At 42.5% G+C, this 16,704-nt stretch overlaps 2 protein-coding genes across 4 annotated transcripts in view; both read left to right on the forward strand.

The window, feature by feature from the left end:
• The window catches only part of LOC102922245 (leukocyte immunoglobulin-like receptor subfamily B member 3), a 195,309-nt gene that overhangs the window by 64,597 nt on the left and 114,008 nt on the right, over positions 1-16,704 (forward strand). The gene's annotated exons all lie outside the window — the stretch shown is intronic.
• Positions 12,463-13,977, forward strand: LOC107399350 (leukocyte immunoglobulin-like receptor subfamily A member 5). Of its 2 annotated transcripts, none has more exons than XM_076568846.1 (4): positions 12,463-12,599; positions 12,761-12,796; positions 12,979-13,263; positions 13,401-13,977. In XM_076568846.1, the coding sequence occupies exons 1-4, from the start codon at positions 12,566-12,568 to the stop codon at positions 13,769-13,771; spliced, it is 726 nt and encodes a 241-aa protein (XP_076424961.1). In that variant the 5' UTR covers positions 12,463-12,565; the 3' UTR covers positions 13,772-13,977. The 2 variants fall into 2 exon arrangements, with proteins under 2 accessions (XP_076424961.1, XP_076424969.1); XM_076568854.1 differs by having other exon boundaries at positions 13,556-13,977.

The raw sequence follows: 16,704 nt of genomic DNA on the forward strand, positions 1-16,704 counted from the left end.
TGTTATATGGTTGCAGGGGAGATTCCAACAATGGCTAAGTCAGGGTGCCCTTGGAACTAGATTTTTAGTTTCTCATTTCCTGGTGCTTGAAGTTTTTCTTTTCCTGAGGCTTGGGGGTATAAGCCTGAAGGGCTAGGGTCTTTCATTCCCCCATTTTCTTTTGGGCAAATTTTAATCTTAAAATTATGGCATTACATTTGGTAACTCATGGCCTATTTTAGTAACTCATGGCCTGTAATGGCCATGCATAGTTCATGTATAATTAGCCATCTTGTCTCTATGCCAGGGAGTTTTTTTTTTTTTTTTTTTTTTTTTTTTTTTTTTTTTTGGTTTTTTTGAGACAGGGTTTCTCTGTGTAGCTTTGCGCCTTTCCTGGAGCTCACTTGGTAGCCCAGGCTGGCCTCGAACTCACAGAGATCCGCCTGGCTCTGCCTCCCGAGTGCTGGGATTAAAGGCGTGCGCCACCAACGCCCGGCGCCAGGGAGTTTTTTTGACCCAGCATCTCAGCCTCTTCTGATCAAGGAAAATGGGACGATGTATTCTCTTCTGGAACTGCTTCAAGCTGGCATTGGGGCGTCATTATCAGGGCCCCTCCCCCAAAAGGCTGAAAAACTGGTCAAAGACTGGGCAGGGGGCATTTGTCAGTAGCATATAGCTGCCTGACACCATAGTGACAGAGAAGAATCATGTTAGCTGGGCTGGTCCACGTTAGCCTTTAGCATGTCCGGAGTCCACAGTCGTCTGGAGTGGTGGAGTCAGCAACTGAAACTTGGAGGTGTCTGCCAGCCAAGTAGAAATCTGTTGAGACAGATTTAAACTAGGAACAGAAGTTAAAATTTATGATCTTATTTGAAACCTTAGGTTCATACCCTTAGTAATGGGGAAAGCACCAATCCCAAGACCAGGAGAGAGGAAAAATAACATCTTTAGGAATACTTATCTGGAGTTCTTTCGACCTCTGAGGAGTGGATCTATGTTTTTAGGACTCTTTTGATCCTTTGAGGCATTTTTGCAGAATGACATAAAAGTTTCAGATACATTAGTATTACCAATCTGTACTGAAATCCATATTGTAGACAAAGCAGATAATGGGTATCTGTAAAACAGCAGAAGTAGACTTATACAACTTTGAGTCCCAACAAGAAGTATAGGTTTGGGCATTTTTCTTCTGTCCAGAAAGCCAGGTATGAATTAGACAGAGATTTTTGGCCTGGTGAGAAGCACTTTTAGGTTTACATTTAGACATATCTAGATGACATCTAAAACAAATCCAAAATGTTGAGCTTGTGACTGAACAGTAAGTGGTCATTGCTCTATCAGCTCATCAGGACTCCTAAATGTTAAGCTCTGAACCATAGAACAGGAGAGTAATCTGAAACTTATCTCATTTTGGACTCATATCCGAACCTTTATGATTTATTTAAATTTTTACATCTTAGAACATTTTCTTATAAAATGAGCTAAAAGGCTAGCTATGGCCTTGCAGAAGGATCTGGTTGATGCTGCCATGCTGACAAAGTTAGAGCTAGCCTAGCCATCAGTACTATCAGAAATCTGAGAAGGATAAACTATATCTGAGTGCAGACCAAGAAGCTTCCAATCCTATAAATTACAGTGATCAATCCCTACCCAGGTCTCTATAGCGTTGGAGGTACCAGTCAGAACAACATCAATCTTCTACCACCATCAAGCCCATAAGGCAGAGTACCTTTTCTGTGGAATAGGGACACAGAAGACTGACAGTGTCCTACCACTTGTCCACAGTCTGGGCTGGGTCCTGGAGGCAGGTGTTGCATTGGGGCATCTTGCCCTGTGGTCAGTGTCATTCGCAATTCAGGTGGCATCTTCTTGTCATTCCATATCTTCTTTGGATACCTTGGGAGTCATTGCTAGGAGCTGGGGAGCTAGGAGTCTCTGTTTTTGATAGTAAGTTTTTAATCAAATAATTTAAATGTCATATTCATCAGATCATTGACAGGTTTGAGGACCATTATCTATTAAATGTATCTGAGCCAAACAAATCTAGGCCTGATCTTGAAAATATCTCTAAATTTGGTAACAATGACCAGGCTAATTTGTTTTCCTATAGATATGTTAGTCAAATATACCTTTCAGTTTGTTTTTATTTAAATAGAACCGTTTATGCTTTAAACTAGTATCTGGATAGCCAAATGACTAGTATTAACTTGTATTCCTTGACACAGAGGACATGCATGCAAACTCAGACATTCAAAACCAAACATACATGTGGCCACATTTTCATTCATACCTGTAGAATAGACAGACATTTTTAAAACTATGACCCTTTGGAGTCTCCAAGAAACAGCAGAATAGCAAGAGAAAGAAATCTGAAACATGTTTACTTAAAGTTTAAAGTTAGACCTTAAAGTTTTATTATATTTTTTTTCAAACCCTCACGACATGCTTAAGCCTTTAAATTTTTATATCTTAAACTGCTTCCTCAAGTCAAAAAATCATTTATTTAAACTTTTATTTTAACCAACAATAATTTGAAACCAATTTTCTTAAATGATGGCAAGTATTTGTAACACATTGAACTCAAATGACCAAAACCCATGTAAATTTTTACTTTTCCTGGGGAAACAAAAGCATAATTTTCCTAGTATCTTGAACTGGTAATTTAACATTTCCTTTTCAAGCAATATCAGTGTTATGTCCAGATCGCATCTCCAAAGAAGCCACCGGAGACCTCAGGTACAGAATACAAAAGCAAGGTTTATTCAAATGAAGTTTACAAGCCTCAGCAGGGGGGCTCATTCCAAACCTCTCTCTCACCCACACAGTAGGGAGGTTGGAAGGAGCGCGCGCCTTTCTTTGTGAGGCTAGCACAGACCACATAATTCATCTCCCACCGCCCGCATCCCTCTTTAGGTTCATATCAGTAGTTTTTCATGTTATCTTTATTTTTCATTTGTTTAGCAACCGTGTTTAGGGGTTTTATGAGCTGTCTCCTGGGTTTGGGGAGTTTGGGGAGTTTAGGATGTTTTATGACCACTTAGTCTCTGTCAGATGGTCATATATCCTAACTCTGTGTTTTCTTAAGTTTCTGTAGTTGATAAAGCCACCTGGAAAAAGGCGTCTAAGTTCTTATCTACATTTAGGAATCCGGGTTTTAGCTTCTCTTTGTCTGTAGGGGATGAAGTTGGGGGGGGTGGTTACTGAGGTTTCGCAATCAGGACAGAGAAGGGTTAACAAGAGAAATTCCTGGCTGGCAGAAGAGACTTTGAAGTTATCACAGTAAAGGAAGGGAGGGGGAGCAGTGGTCATAAAGTATGTCCTTGGCTGCCAGTGTTCCTGAAAAAAAAGTTTTTGTTAACTCCTCTGACTAAAGTCAGATTCTCTGTTCAGTGTTCACACAGTTTTGTCAGTTGCAGGCAGCCATTGCCCTGTCCAGAGCAGGACATGAGAATCTTAGCTCGCCTGTACTGAGAGCACAAACCCCCACCCTCGTGAGAGCAGCCAGCTGCCTGCAGTCCTGATGGCAAGAGAGCTAGGGAGGGAGGGAGGTGGCCCTCGCTGTGCCTCTCTCTCCTCCCCCCAGGAAAATAAGGGAGATGAGTAGCAGAAACAGATGACATTTACACAGACAATCCAAGTACCGGCACATCAGCACTGAGATGATGATGGCCTCACTCACAGCAAGCAAGCCCTTCGATTGTGGCTCGCACATCCTTCTGGTGGGCTAGGCAAAGGTTTAGTGGAGAAGAAGGGGACTGTCCCATAGCGTCCGTCACAGTCAAGTCAACAATGAGAACAGTTAACACACTACACACAAGACCAAGGGCACACGAAAGAAAAACTTTGCCCCAACGAGACAACCAACAAAGCTCCAAGAACAATGACAGCCTGATGTGCTCTGTGGAGAGTGACCCTCCAGGCTCAGTCACACCAAAAACAATCGAGACTCGAGGATCTCTGTCCTTGATCAAACAGACATCAGGGGGCTTTCATATCCCTGTCAGTCAGACATGTACCTTATTTCTTGGAAGAGAAACAGAGTGTAAAGTAACAATGACCACAATAAAATATACAAAAAAACCCCCCACAAAATGGCTCTAACAATTTCCCGGAACAAAATACAAAGTGGCACTTCCTCCCACCATGGGGAAAGGTACCCAAAGATGCTCCTCTCCTGAGCACTCCCTGGAGGAGACTCCTAAAATCAAATGGTCACCTCTGAGGTGGCCCCAAATGGCTCGGGACTAGGGGGTCCCTTTCCCAAATCAGGGAATGAGACATCTCTCTTTCCCTCCCAGGATCACTGTCCAGACACGTCTGTCCCAGTGAGAGCCTGCAAAGTACAAATCAGTCGACTGGCACAAAACTTAAGGAGACAAGACAGAGACAGAGACAAGACAGAGAGCGCTCTTACCGGTAGATGTCAATAACCCTCTGGACCCTTGAGGGTCCCGGTGGGTCTTTTGGTCTTTTGTTCAGTGTGATTTGTGGCAACCTCACTCTTACCGTCTTCTGGGATGGACACATCGTGTAATAGGTCCTCAGCAAGTGCCAGAAGATGTGACACCCTACTATCTTTTTCTGAATCCTTTAAAACATCTCTGATTACTCCATAGAAACTAAAGAATGAATCGAGGATGTTCTCTCAGTCCTTAAGTAAGCTATTGATATCCTTTCCAACTTTATTCCACGTCAAAGGGTGGATGCCCGGGCCATTAATAACCAGCCAGGGACATTTTTCTTCCACGAAACAGAAAAACTTAATTAAATCTTTTTTCTTTCTTTCTTTTTGACTCTTATTCCCCTCTCCCTGAAATCTTCATTTCCTTAATGAAGAAAGCCTCTTTAGAGAGTACTTTACCCATTGATTGATGAACGGCACTTACCTCAAGGCTGCCCACGGTGCACGAGTGATGCTGTTGGGGCACCTCTACCCTAGTGAGTCTGGCCAGACCCCGTTTTCTCTTTGCCGTCCAGTAGTGAGCCACCATGCCTCGAGCTCCACGTTCGGGCGCCACTTGACCCGTCCAGCAGGCCAGGTTATTCGAGGGTCTCCAGGAGGGACCACCTGTTAATCAATGGGGGGTGAGAGGGAAAGGAGACCAAGCGCGTGAAGAAAGACAGAGTCAGTCTGAGTTGCGTCAAGGTCTCATTTATTGACTGGGTGTTAGAGCTTATAAACAGGGCTTCAGGTAGGGAGGGGGAGCAGGAGTGAGGAGAGGACAAAGAAAATTCCTAAGGAGGGTCAGCAGGAGGTCGCTTTGGTCCCAGGCCCCTGCAGCTAGCTGATTTAAAGAGGTTTATTTAATCCTACATTCCTAGGTTAGACTAAAAGCCTCCTATGTACACGAGGCTTGATAAATCATGGCAGGTAACACAAGGTTCAAGACACAGCTGTCCAGAGTCGGTCTCCAACAACTCAACTTCATATGGAAAAACAAAAAAGCTAGGATAGCTAAAAGAATTCTGTATAATAAAGCAACCTCTGGAGGCATCACCACCCCTGACCTTAAGATCTACTATAGAGCTACAGTAATAAAAACAGCTTGATACTGGCATAAAAACTGACATGTTGACCAATGGAATTCGAATTGAAGATGCTGACATTATTTTGCACACCAATGAACATTTGGTTTTTGACAAAGAAGCCAAAACTGTACCATGGAAAAAAGAAAGCATCTTCAACAAATCGTACTGTCATAACTGGATATCAAAAAGTAGAAGATTGCAAATAGATCCATCTCTGTTGCCATGCATGAAACTCAAGTCCAAGTGGATCAAAGACCTCAACATAAATTCAGTTACACTGAACTTGAAAGAAGAGAAAGTAGGAAGTAATCTTGAACACATTGGCACAGGAGATCATTTCCTAAATATAACACCAGTAGCTCAGACACTGAGAGCAACAATTAATAAATGGGACATCCTGAAACTGAGAAGCTTTTGTAGAACAAAGGACACTGTCAATAAGATAAAATGACAGTCTACAGAATGGGAAAAGATCTTTACCAACACTACATCTGACAGAGGACTGACCTCCAAGATATATAAGGAACTCAAGAAAATAGACATCAAAATACCTAATAATCCAATTAAAAAATGAGTACAGAGCTAAACAGAGAATTCTCAACAGAAGAATCTCAAATGACTGAAAGACATTTAAGGAATTGCTCAACATCCCTGATCATCAGGGAAATGAAAATCAAAATGATGCTGATACACCATCTTATAACTCTCAGATGGCTAAGATCAAAAACACTGAAGACAGTTTATGTTGGAGAAGATGTAGAGCAAGGGGAACACTTCTACACTGTTGGTGGGAGTGCAAACTTGTACAGCCACTTTGGATATCAGTATGGTGGTTTTTCAGAAAATTGGGAATCAATCTTCCTCAAGACCCAGCTATACCACTCTGGGGCGTTTACCCAAGGAATGCTCAATCATACCACAAGGACACATGCTCAACAGTGTTTATAGCAGCATTATTCATAATAGCCAGAGCCTGGAAACAACCTAGATGTCCCTTAACTGAAGAATGGAGAAATAAAATGTGGTACATAGACTCAATGGAGCAGTACTTAGCAGTAAAAAACTGTGACATCATGAGGTGTGCACGCAAATGGATGGAAATAGAAAATAACATCCAGAGTGAGGTAACGCAGACTCAGAAGGACAAACATGGTATGTACTCACTCATAAGTGGATACTAGATGTAAAGCAAAGGGTAACCAGATTACAATGCATACCTTCAGGGAAGCTAGCTAACAGGAAGTACTCTAGGAAGGATCCATGGATTGCCATAGAAGGAGAAATAGATGAGACCTTCATGAGCAAACTGGGAGTGGGGGGATAATGGAGGGCAGTGGATGGAGGATGAGAACAAAGGGGAATGAGAGATTCAAGCCAGAATAGGGAGAGAGTGGGAGAGAAAGGAAAGAGTTACATGATAAATGAAGATATCGTGGGAATAGGGAGAAACAGAGTGTTAGGGAAGTTCCCAGGAATCCACAGGGATGACCTCATTTTAAACTACTGGTAGTAGTACAGAGGGTGACAGAACCTGCCTACTCAGGTGATCAGATGGCTGAATACCCTAACTGTCATCATAGAACCCTTTTTCCAGTGACTGATGGAAGCAGATCCAGAGATCCACGACTGGGTGCCAGGCCGTGATCCAGGAGTCCATATGATGAAACAGAGGAGTAATTCTATGAGCAAGGGACATTGAGATCATGATAGGAAAATGTACAGAGACAACTAGCCAAACTACTGGAAATGCATGACCTGTGGACCAATAGCTGAGGAGCCCCCATGATACTGGACTAGGCCTTCTGTGTAGATGAGATAGTTGCTTAGCTTGAAGTGTTTAGGGGCCCTCCAGGCATTGGGATCAGGACCCATCCCTGGTGCATGAGCCGGATATTTGGAGCCTAGTGCCTATGGTGAGACACTTTACACAGCCTTGGTGCAGGAAGGAGTGGCTTGGATCTGCCTCAACTTAATGTACCAGGCTCTGCTGATTTCCCATGGGAGACTTTGCCTTGGAAGAGGTGTGAAGGATGGGTGTGTTGGGCGAGAAGGTTGGGGGTCAGGAGGAGAGATGAGAGGTGAATTTGTAATAGTTACATAAAATGCATAGAAAATCTCATAATAATAATAAGAAAAAAAGAGAGGAAAAAACTTAAACTATGCAATCAGAATTTTGGGCTATCAGCTCACCAATAATGGCATGCAAATAATTATTAGTGATACAAACTGGACCTTACCTTATCCTTGTCCCACTAGCTCTTATAACTTAAATTAACCCATATTTTTATTAATCTAAATTCTACCATGAAGCTTTTATCTCTCTCCATCTGTGTGAACAATCTGATCTGCATCTCGATGCCATCTCCTTCATGACTCAATTGTCTCATCTTCCTGTCTTTGCCTGGGAGTCTGGTCTATCTCTCCTACCTAGGAATTGGACATTCTGGATTTTATTACAACAATCATAGCAATATATCTTCACACAATGTTCAAATGTCCCACATTTCACACTTTTGTCTAAATAAAAGGTTTTTAAGTCTAATACTAAAATTGTATAAAAAAGAACAATTATCAAGTAAGAATTACATTTACCAAGTCCAGTCTATTTGTTTTTGGCAAATTTAGACAAATTACTCTATTACCTATCTTATCTTGATGAGTCCAAAGTTTTGTACGTAATCTACCTTCTATTATAACTTGTATTGCCATCCTTACAATTTATTTTTAGAACTAAAAACATCTTAGATAAACAATTTAAGCTTTCATATTTTCCAACATTATAAACTTTTCATCTTTTATATAAGTTTCCTTGAATTTGTTAACAAGGAAGGTTGTAACTAGAACTATCTAGTCTTTGATGCCCATCAGAGACTCACAAAGGATAAAATATTACCTGAGTAAACAGGATATGCAAAGCAGACAACTTCCATCTTCCAAAACTATTGAAATAATTAAGGCATCTGGCTGCCTGTACATTCACACCAAGATTTCTCTGCACCATTGGGGCATCCATTTTCAGCCTATAGCCTTGCAAAATCTGACATTTCTGAAAAGCAGGAATTTTGTTTTCTTTTGTGTCCTGATTGTCTAAGTTAGAGAGCATACTGTCAGCAGTCAAGACAAGGGTTTTCTTGCCCAGTAGATAAACTTGCCACAATCAAAGAAAACTCCATATGTAGATTCGTTGATGCCCATGATCCTTTTTCAAAGTATATTGGTGCTGCCAGGAGCTAACATGTCTCACTGTCATGAAAATCCTTAGATTATTAAACATCTTAAGTTCCATATTCTATAGGTCTCTGTAATGTTTGAAGACCATCTATCTATCTAAATATATATAACCTTGAAAACATACTTAATGTGACTACAAGTTTGATTACTATAGATAACGAACTACTAACCTATATTTTTAATTAAAAATTACATTTTAATGAGTTGCATAGGTACAAATACCTTAAAGAAGAGTAGAAACATATATACGGTGTAGCAAAATAATTTTAAAATTGTATCAATTTACAAAAATCCATACCAAGTTAAAATATTTGAGACTAAAATATTTGAGAGCTTTTTAGACCAAAAATAGTTTCAGTAATCTATCCATTTATCCTATCATTTCCATATACCCCTTTTTTCTTTTCATAAACAGATCCTTGAATCTGACCTCCATTGCTTAGTTTCCTTCATTTCTATGACCAGTAATAATTCACAACCAACTGCCCAAATGATGGCAAACATCCATGAACCACCAAATGACAAAACCACCTACCTCACATCTTGGAAACATGGGTTTTGTGTTATCTAGACTGCTTCCTGTTGTACCAGGTGATGTAATCTTTAGGGGACCCTGAGAAAATTAAGATAATGGTCAAGTCCCTTGAGAGCTAGCTGTTGTCCAGTCTCTGTATGATGGGAAAATATAAGGCTTATCTAAAGTCTGGCTGGAATATTCTGTGAGACTGAACTCTCTCTAGCAGCTTTGAAGTTGTTCTGGATGCAGAATTTTATGGAAACTGCAACAGAGGCATTCTGAAAGGCTGGGTCACCTGGGCTACTTGTCTTTATTGGAGTCTGGCCTTTTGTTCTGAAAACACAGAAAATTTAAACCCACCATGTAGCTCTGCACATGGTGCTGACTGGCTCAAATGAGCAGGCAGTGGTCAAACAAGAGACTGCAGGACTAGGAAGCCACATCTGGCTCCATGTTTGGATCATTTTAAAAGCTTTTTTGTGTCCTATGTGAAAATACTTGCCTTCACATTGGATGCCCTATGTAAGGAGTCTTTCTCTGACCCATCAACTAGCTCCCAAATTAACACGGAGACCTTTGTTAATTATGAAAGATCAGCCTATATCTTTGGCTTGTTCCTAACAAGTTCTTGTAATTTAAATTAACCCATTTTTATTCATCTACATAATATCATGTGGCTCAGTTACTTCTTTTGCATTTTGTAGCTTTGACCTGTTCTGAGTCTCCTGGAATCTCTCTGGCATAATCTGTATACTTAGTTCCCTCTCCTCTTCTTTTCTCTCCCCGGAATTCCTGCCTATCTCTCCTGCCTACCTATAATGTTGTAACTTCTCTTCCACGTTGCAGCTCCAGTTTGTTCCATGTGTCTGTTGTCTGGCTGTGACTCTGCCTTTCTTCTTCCTAGAGTTCTCTCTCTGCTCAGATGTTCCATCTATACCTCCTTCCCAGCTATTGGCCATTCAGCTTTTCATTATCCCAATCACAGCAAAATCTTTCCACAGAGCGTACAAATATCCTACCACAAAGTGATACCTACACATGAGACAATATAGGTGTGGATAAAAGTAGGAATTAATCTACTTTTGTGTCACAGTGGGCACCAGACAGTAATGTGAGCTGTTGCAGTGCCCATCTGCAGATAGAGCACAGAGCATACACAGCTACCAACATTCTCTTAGAGCTCTGACCCTACCTCGAACTCCACAGAGGAGGAAGTCTCACTACAATGATCCTTAAGAAAAGTAGGTTCAGGGACTGATCAATGTCAGCCTCTTTTCTTTTTTCCATGTTGCCAAAATCATCTTTAATTTTTTTGTTTAAAAGGTTTTTTTTTCATTTTACCTACCAAACACAGTTCCCCCTTCTTGTCTTCCTCTTTTCCTCCCACTAACCCCCACCTTCCCCACTTTACCCCCACCCACTCCCAAGAGATGGTAAGGACTCCCATGTGGAGTCAATAAAATCTGGCATATCAAGTTGAGGCTGGAGCAAGCCCCTCCCCCATCCCCCTGTTTCAATAGCCTCTTTTCTTGAACACGGAACCTTCTGCATTTTGGGAACTTTAGTTTTAACTTCTGCTTTTCAGCTCATGATTTTGATGACCTTCACAGTTTAAAATTAATATAGTAACCATCTCCAAAACAGGAGATCAGAGAGGGGCCCTTTAACTATAACATTTACATGACCAAAACACTCTTATACCTAAATTACATTGTAAAAGTGTGAAAGTTAATCATTCCTTAAACATCAAAGTCACAAGAACTCCTGAACCCATAAGTATGGTGAAAATGATGGTGATATTAGACAATCAGGATGGCGCTGATGCTCATAGTTGAGATGCAAACACCATTTAACTTGGAATGAACATTTGTGGATGAACAGGCATTAATTTAAATTCAGCCTTCACAAAAACTAGAAGGATTCTGAACAATAAAATAAGAACACTTAAGATAAAAGACAGCTGAGAGGTTGTTGCTATGGGAATCATGTATGTTGGAAAGAAAATGACATGAATCTATCAGGAATTATTTAGCATAGACTCAAATCAGAGCCATGAGAATAACACATTTCCTTTTCTGTTTCCATGGATTTCTCCCGTGTGTTCATCAAGGAGATCTGAAGAATCAGGTGCTCTTGTGTCCCTTTTGTTCTGTTTGATCCCAGCAGCATCAGCCTGCATCACCCCTTGTTGTAGAACAGTGCTCTCCAGGCATGGCAGTACTGTTGTCCTGTGAGTCTCTGTAAGTGTGATTACACACAGGTCACATGCACAAGATCGACCCCATGAATATTTCTTCATGTTATAGAGACTCCTAAGGCCACTCCTCCCCCATTAGAAATATTGGCAATTAAAAGTTGTAGGCAAAGCATTTTTTTCAGGGATATAACCTCTGAGAAGTTTCCAAAATTGCTGGGCATAGTGGAGCACACTGTTTTCAACAGCTGGTTGTGAGACTGGTTGGTGGATCTAGTCTGGTCTACATAGTAAAGTTCCAGGACAGCCAGAGCGAAATAGTGTGAACCTGTCTCAGCAAACAAAAACCAAAAACTGAATACCAAAAAGCTCAAATATTGACAACACACTTTTAAGGAACCCTAATAAAACTCATTGTGTCATCAGCTAGGTTTGTGTGGAGTCTTGTTCTTGTTTCTGTCACTGGTGTCTCATGTATCATGTGTAGGCATTGTTCTTGTATCCCTAGGTAAAGTTCATACAACATTCCCAAAGCATCTCCCAGGCAGGCTAGGAAACTGGTGATGAATTTGGTCGGGCTGATAAAAAAAAAAGGAGAACCAAGAAGAAACTCAGAGAAAAAGACCAATCGCCTCAGAGTCCCGCAACTGAAAGTGTTGGCTGAGGAAGTCACCAGGTTTATTGTGCATTAAGTCCTGGTCTGTGGTGAGTGGGAGCATACAGGCAGACATAGAGGGTTACAGTGGAGATGTTCTGCAGGAAGTGACCACAATCAGATTGGGCTTTTAATACCAGCACACAGCAAGCTGAGGGAGAAGGAGGAGGAGTCTGAGACCCGCATGAATTTTAAGAGGTTCTGTCAAAGAAACAAAAAGAAAAAGTAAACATCCACAGAGATACAAAAGCCACATTCTGGAGCCCATCCCATCACAGCACCAGAAAGAAAAGAAGAGTTAGTTGCCTGGTTAGAGCAGTTCCTCTTCCTCAGGTACTGCCAGGAAGACATCCTTATGACAGGAAGCAGAAACCAGCCTGCCTAGTTCACACATTTTGTGTCTGTGTGTGTTTGGAAAGGAGACCAATCATCTACACACTTGTGGCAACTGGAAGATACCATGAAACCCTTTCTTACAGTCCTGCTGTATCTTGGTGAGATGCCAAATGGGGAGGGAGGATTCTCTTCTATGAGGGAATACACCTCACAACCACGATTTGCGCCATCAGGATATCTCAGTAGTTGTAGAAGGGACCTGGGAGTGGAGGCCCTGCTCTTGTTTAATCTCAAGCACTCACAGGTAATTCTATTGCAGGACTGAGTGTGGACTTCAGGATCCCAGTATTGGCAGGTGAGTGTCTTCTCAGCTGTCCCAGCTTGGACATCCTTGGTGGGGACCACAGATAATTCCTGAACAGAGGAGATAACGAGCAGGAGGTGTGGGGTGATGCTGGGGATACCTGAAAATTCCTAATCCTGAGAGCTTACATCCGAGAGAGAGTTCTTGGAAAGCAGGTGCCAATTTTCTTTCAGGGACTCTCTCTAAACCTACACTCCGGGCAGTGCCAAGAAATGTGGTAGCCATTGGCAACCAGGTGACATTCTTCTGTGAAGGGCCCTTAGAGGCCAAGGAATATGTTCTCTACAAAGAAGGAAGTCCAGATTACCCAATACCAACAAACCTTCTAAAAACTGAAAACAAAGTCACATTCTTCATCTCATCGGTTGAATGGTACCATGCAGGCCGATATTGGTGTGAACATAAAAGCAATAATGGTATGTCAGAAAGAAGTGAATGCCTGGAGCTGGTGGTGACAGGTGAGAGGACTTTACTAACCCCAGATTCTGCATTAAGGAAAGGAAAATGTCCACTGAGGCTTTCTTTCTCAAATATGAGAATGGAGAAAAATGATTTTAATGTAAGTCCACATGACAGGCTTTCTCTTCTCTCCTAGGATATGACCCAAGCAAAGTCACTTTGTCTGCCATTTTTAGCCCTGTAGTGACCTCAGGAGGGCAGGTGACCCTTCAGTATGTCTCAGAACTGGCATATAACATGTTTATTCTATTGAAGGAAGATGAGAAGTTCTCTCTGGCTTCATCCTCACAGATTATACACCCTGAGCTCTTTGGAGCCCTGTTCACTGTGGGTCCTGTGACCCCCAACCAGAGGTGGAGGTTCACATGCTATGGGTATAATGAGAGAAGCTCCCAGCTGTGGTTAGTGCCCAGTAACCATCTAGAGCTCCTGGTCTCAGGTAAGGAAGTACAGGACTTTCCTTTGAATGATATTGTAACTGACACAGGATCCCAGGAAAGGACCTGATGTGTTGTGGGTGATTTCCAGGCACAGCTGCTAAACTCAGATTCACAGATCTGTGGGACAGCTTGACTTCAGGTGCAGAAATTGGGGTCTAATTAACAGTGGAACTCAAAGTCCAGGGAATAGTGAGGTCTTTAAGTGTCCTTATGTAACTGCACATCATTTTAGATGTCATCGGCAAATGTGACCTTCTTTGTGATATTCTCCTAACAGATGCAACTCCTTCTTTTCTACATTTTGGCAGGGATCCTTCATAAACCCACCATCTGGGCTCATCCTGGCTCTGTGATCCCCTCAGGGAGTCCTGTTACCATCTGGTGTCAGGCGACCCTGGGAGCCCAAACATATGTGATATATAAAGAGGGAAGCCAAGAGCCCTGGGTCCAACAGACTCAAACAGACAACAGCACCAAGGCAAAATTCACCATTCCATCTGCGACACAAGTGCAGGCAGGCCGGTATCACTGTTACACCTACACCTCTGCGGGATGGTCACAGCACAGTGACCCCTTAGAGCTGGTGGTGACAGGTGAGAAGACACCAGAAATCTTAACCCCAGATGTCACTCTCAAGAAAAGACCGCATAACAGTACATCTCATCAAAGGACAGCCATGGGGGACAATTCAGGCTTTGTGATCCTCTTTAATTTTCCATGTGTGTTTCTTCTAGGAGTCTACAACAAACCCACGCTGTCAGGCTTGCAAAATCCTGTTGTAAACTTAGGAGGGTCTGTGACCCTCTCTTGTACCTCAAGTCAGAGACATGACTGGTTCATTTTAACAAAGAATGGTCAGAAGTTCTCCATCCCTCGGAGCCCAAGACACACGCACACTGGGATGTTCCTGGCTGAGTTTCCAGTGGGTCCAGTGACCTCCAGCCAGAGGTGGAGCTTCAGATGCTATGGCTATTACATAAATAATCCTCAGGTGTGGTCAGAAGGGAGCAACGTCCTGGAGCTCCTGGTCTCAGGTGAGGAAGCCTCAGACTCTCTGTGGAATCAGGTTGCACCTGACTCATGTTCCCAGTGAAGACCAGGGTTGTGATATGTCTGTGCAATCAGGGCTCCTGAGATAACTGACACAGCATGGAGACTGTGGGAGTCACTGTTCAGAAAATGGGGGAGGGCATAGTGAGACTGGGGCTTGGTGAGGTCAGGAGACTAATGACTATTCCCACGACATTATTGGTCCTTTGCTAATCAAGGGTAAATTTCAAGATCAACAGCATGCTTGATGTTTACTGTGATACTGTTCAAAGTCCCCTCTGCTTCTCACCTATTTCCCTGCAGGGAAACTTCCGAAACCCACCTTGTGGGCTGCACCAAGTTCTGTGATTGCCTCTGGCAATGTTGTGACCATCTGGTGTGAGGGGTCCAAGGAAACCCAAATATATTTCCTGTATAAAGAAGGAAGCCCAGCACCCTGGGACAGTCAAACTCTCAAAGGTCCTGGTAACAAGGCCATGTTCTCCATAGCATCCATGGAAAAGCATCATGCAGGGAAATATTGCTGTTACTCCTACAAATCTATAGGCTGGACAGAGCGCAGTGACCCTCTGGAGCTGGTGGTGACAGGTGAGAGGTCACTTCTCCAACACTAGCACCATTCTTGAGGAAAGGAATACGTTCACTGTAGTGTGTCCTCATATTCCAAAACAGAGTAAATTGTTTACCACTTGATTCCACTTACCATGCTTCCAATTTCTTCCTAGGAGTTTACCCCACTAAAATCACCCTGTCAGCCCTTTCCAGCCCTGTGGTGACCTCAGGAAATGTGACCTTTCAGTGTGTCTCACAAAAGGCAGATGACAGGTTTATTCTAAAGAAGGAAGATGAGAAGTTCTCCAGGCCTTTGCCCTCACAGAAAATACACCCTGAGCTATTTGGAGCTGTGTTCACAGTGGGACCTGTGACCCCCAACCAGAGGTGGAGGTTCACATAGTATGGCTATAATTGGAGCAACACACATGCGTGGTCAGTGCCCAGTAACTCCCTAGAGCTCCTGGTCTCAGGTAAGGAACTGCAGGAAACTCCTTTGGCTGTAATTATAACTGACACAGGATCCCAGGAAAGGACTCTTGTGTAGTGAATCATTGTGAGCCAGGGCTACTGAACTCAATGTCTCAGAATGTGAGATAAAGCTTGACCTGAGGAACCGAAACCAGGTTTGACATTTAGGATGCAATTTAATTTCCATGGGAAAGTGTGGTTTTTAGCAGATCAGCTTATGTGTCCCTGCAATGGTGACCTTCTCTGTGCAATTCTCCTAACAGATGCACCTCCTTTATTTCTGTTTTTTTTTTTTTTTTTTTTTTTTTTTTTTTTTTTTTTTTTTGCTGGGACCCTTCATAATCCCACAATATGGGCTGAGCCAGGCTCTGTGATCACATCAGAGAGTCCAGAGAGTCCTGTCACCATCTGGTGTGAGAGGACCTGAGGAACCCAAACATATGTGCTACACAAAGAGAGAAGACTAGAACCCCTGGGCAGACAGTTCCAAAAGAATCACAACAATAAGGCAAAATTCACCATCGCTTGTGTGACAGCACTGTAGACTGATATCACTGTCACTCTCACAACTTTGCTGGCTTGTCAGGATCCAGGGACACCGTGGAGATGGTGGTAACTGGTGACAGGATAGTCTGGAGTCAGGTGGATCCCAAGATGTGACTCTTAAGATCAAAGTGTGCTCTGCATATATCCCCATGTGTTAGTCAGGTCTGAGGGACAACCCAGACTGTGTGAACCCATTTAATGTTACATATGTATCTCTCCAAGGTGTCTACAATAAACCACCCTGTTTCCACTGCCAAACAATGTTGTAATATTAGAAGGCTCTGTGATCCTCTCATGTATCTCAAATCAGAGATACAACTGAATGATTTTAATTAAAGATAAGCCTTTCTCCAGCTCCATGTGCTTACAATATGCATACAG

The sequence above is a fragment of the Peromyscus maniculatus genome, chromosome 1, assembly GCF_049852395.1.
Source record: "Peromyscus maniculatus bairdii isolate BWxNUB_F1_BW_parent chromosome 1, HU_Pman_BW_mat_3.1, whole genome shotgun sequence".
Classification (NCBI taxonomy): domain Eukaryota; kingdom Metazoa; phylum Chordata; class Mammalia; order Rodentia; family Cricetidae; genus Peromyscus; species Peromyscus maniculatus.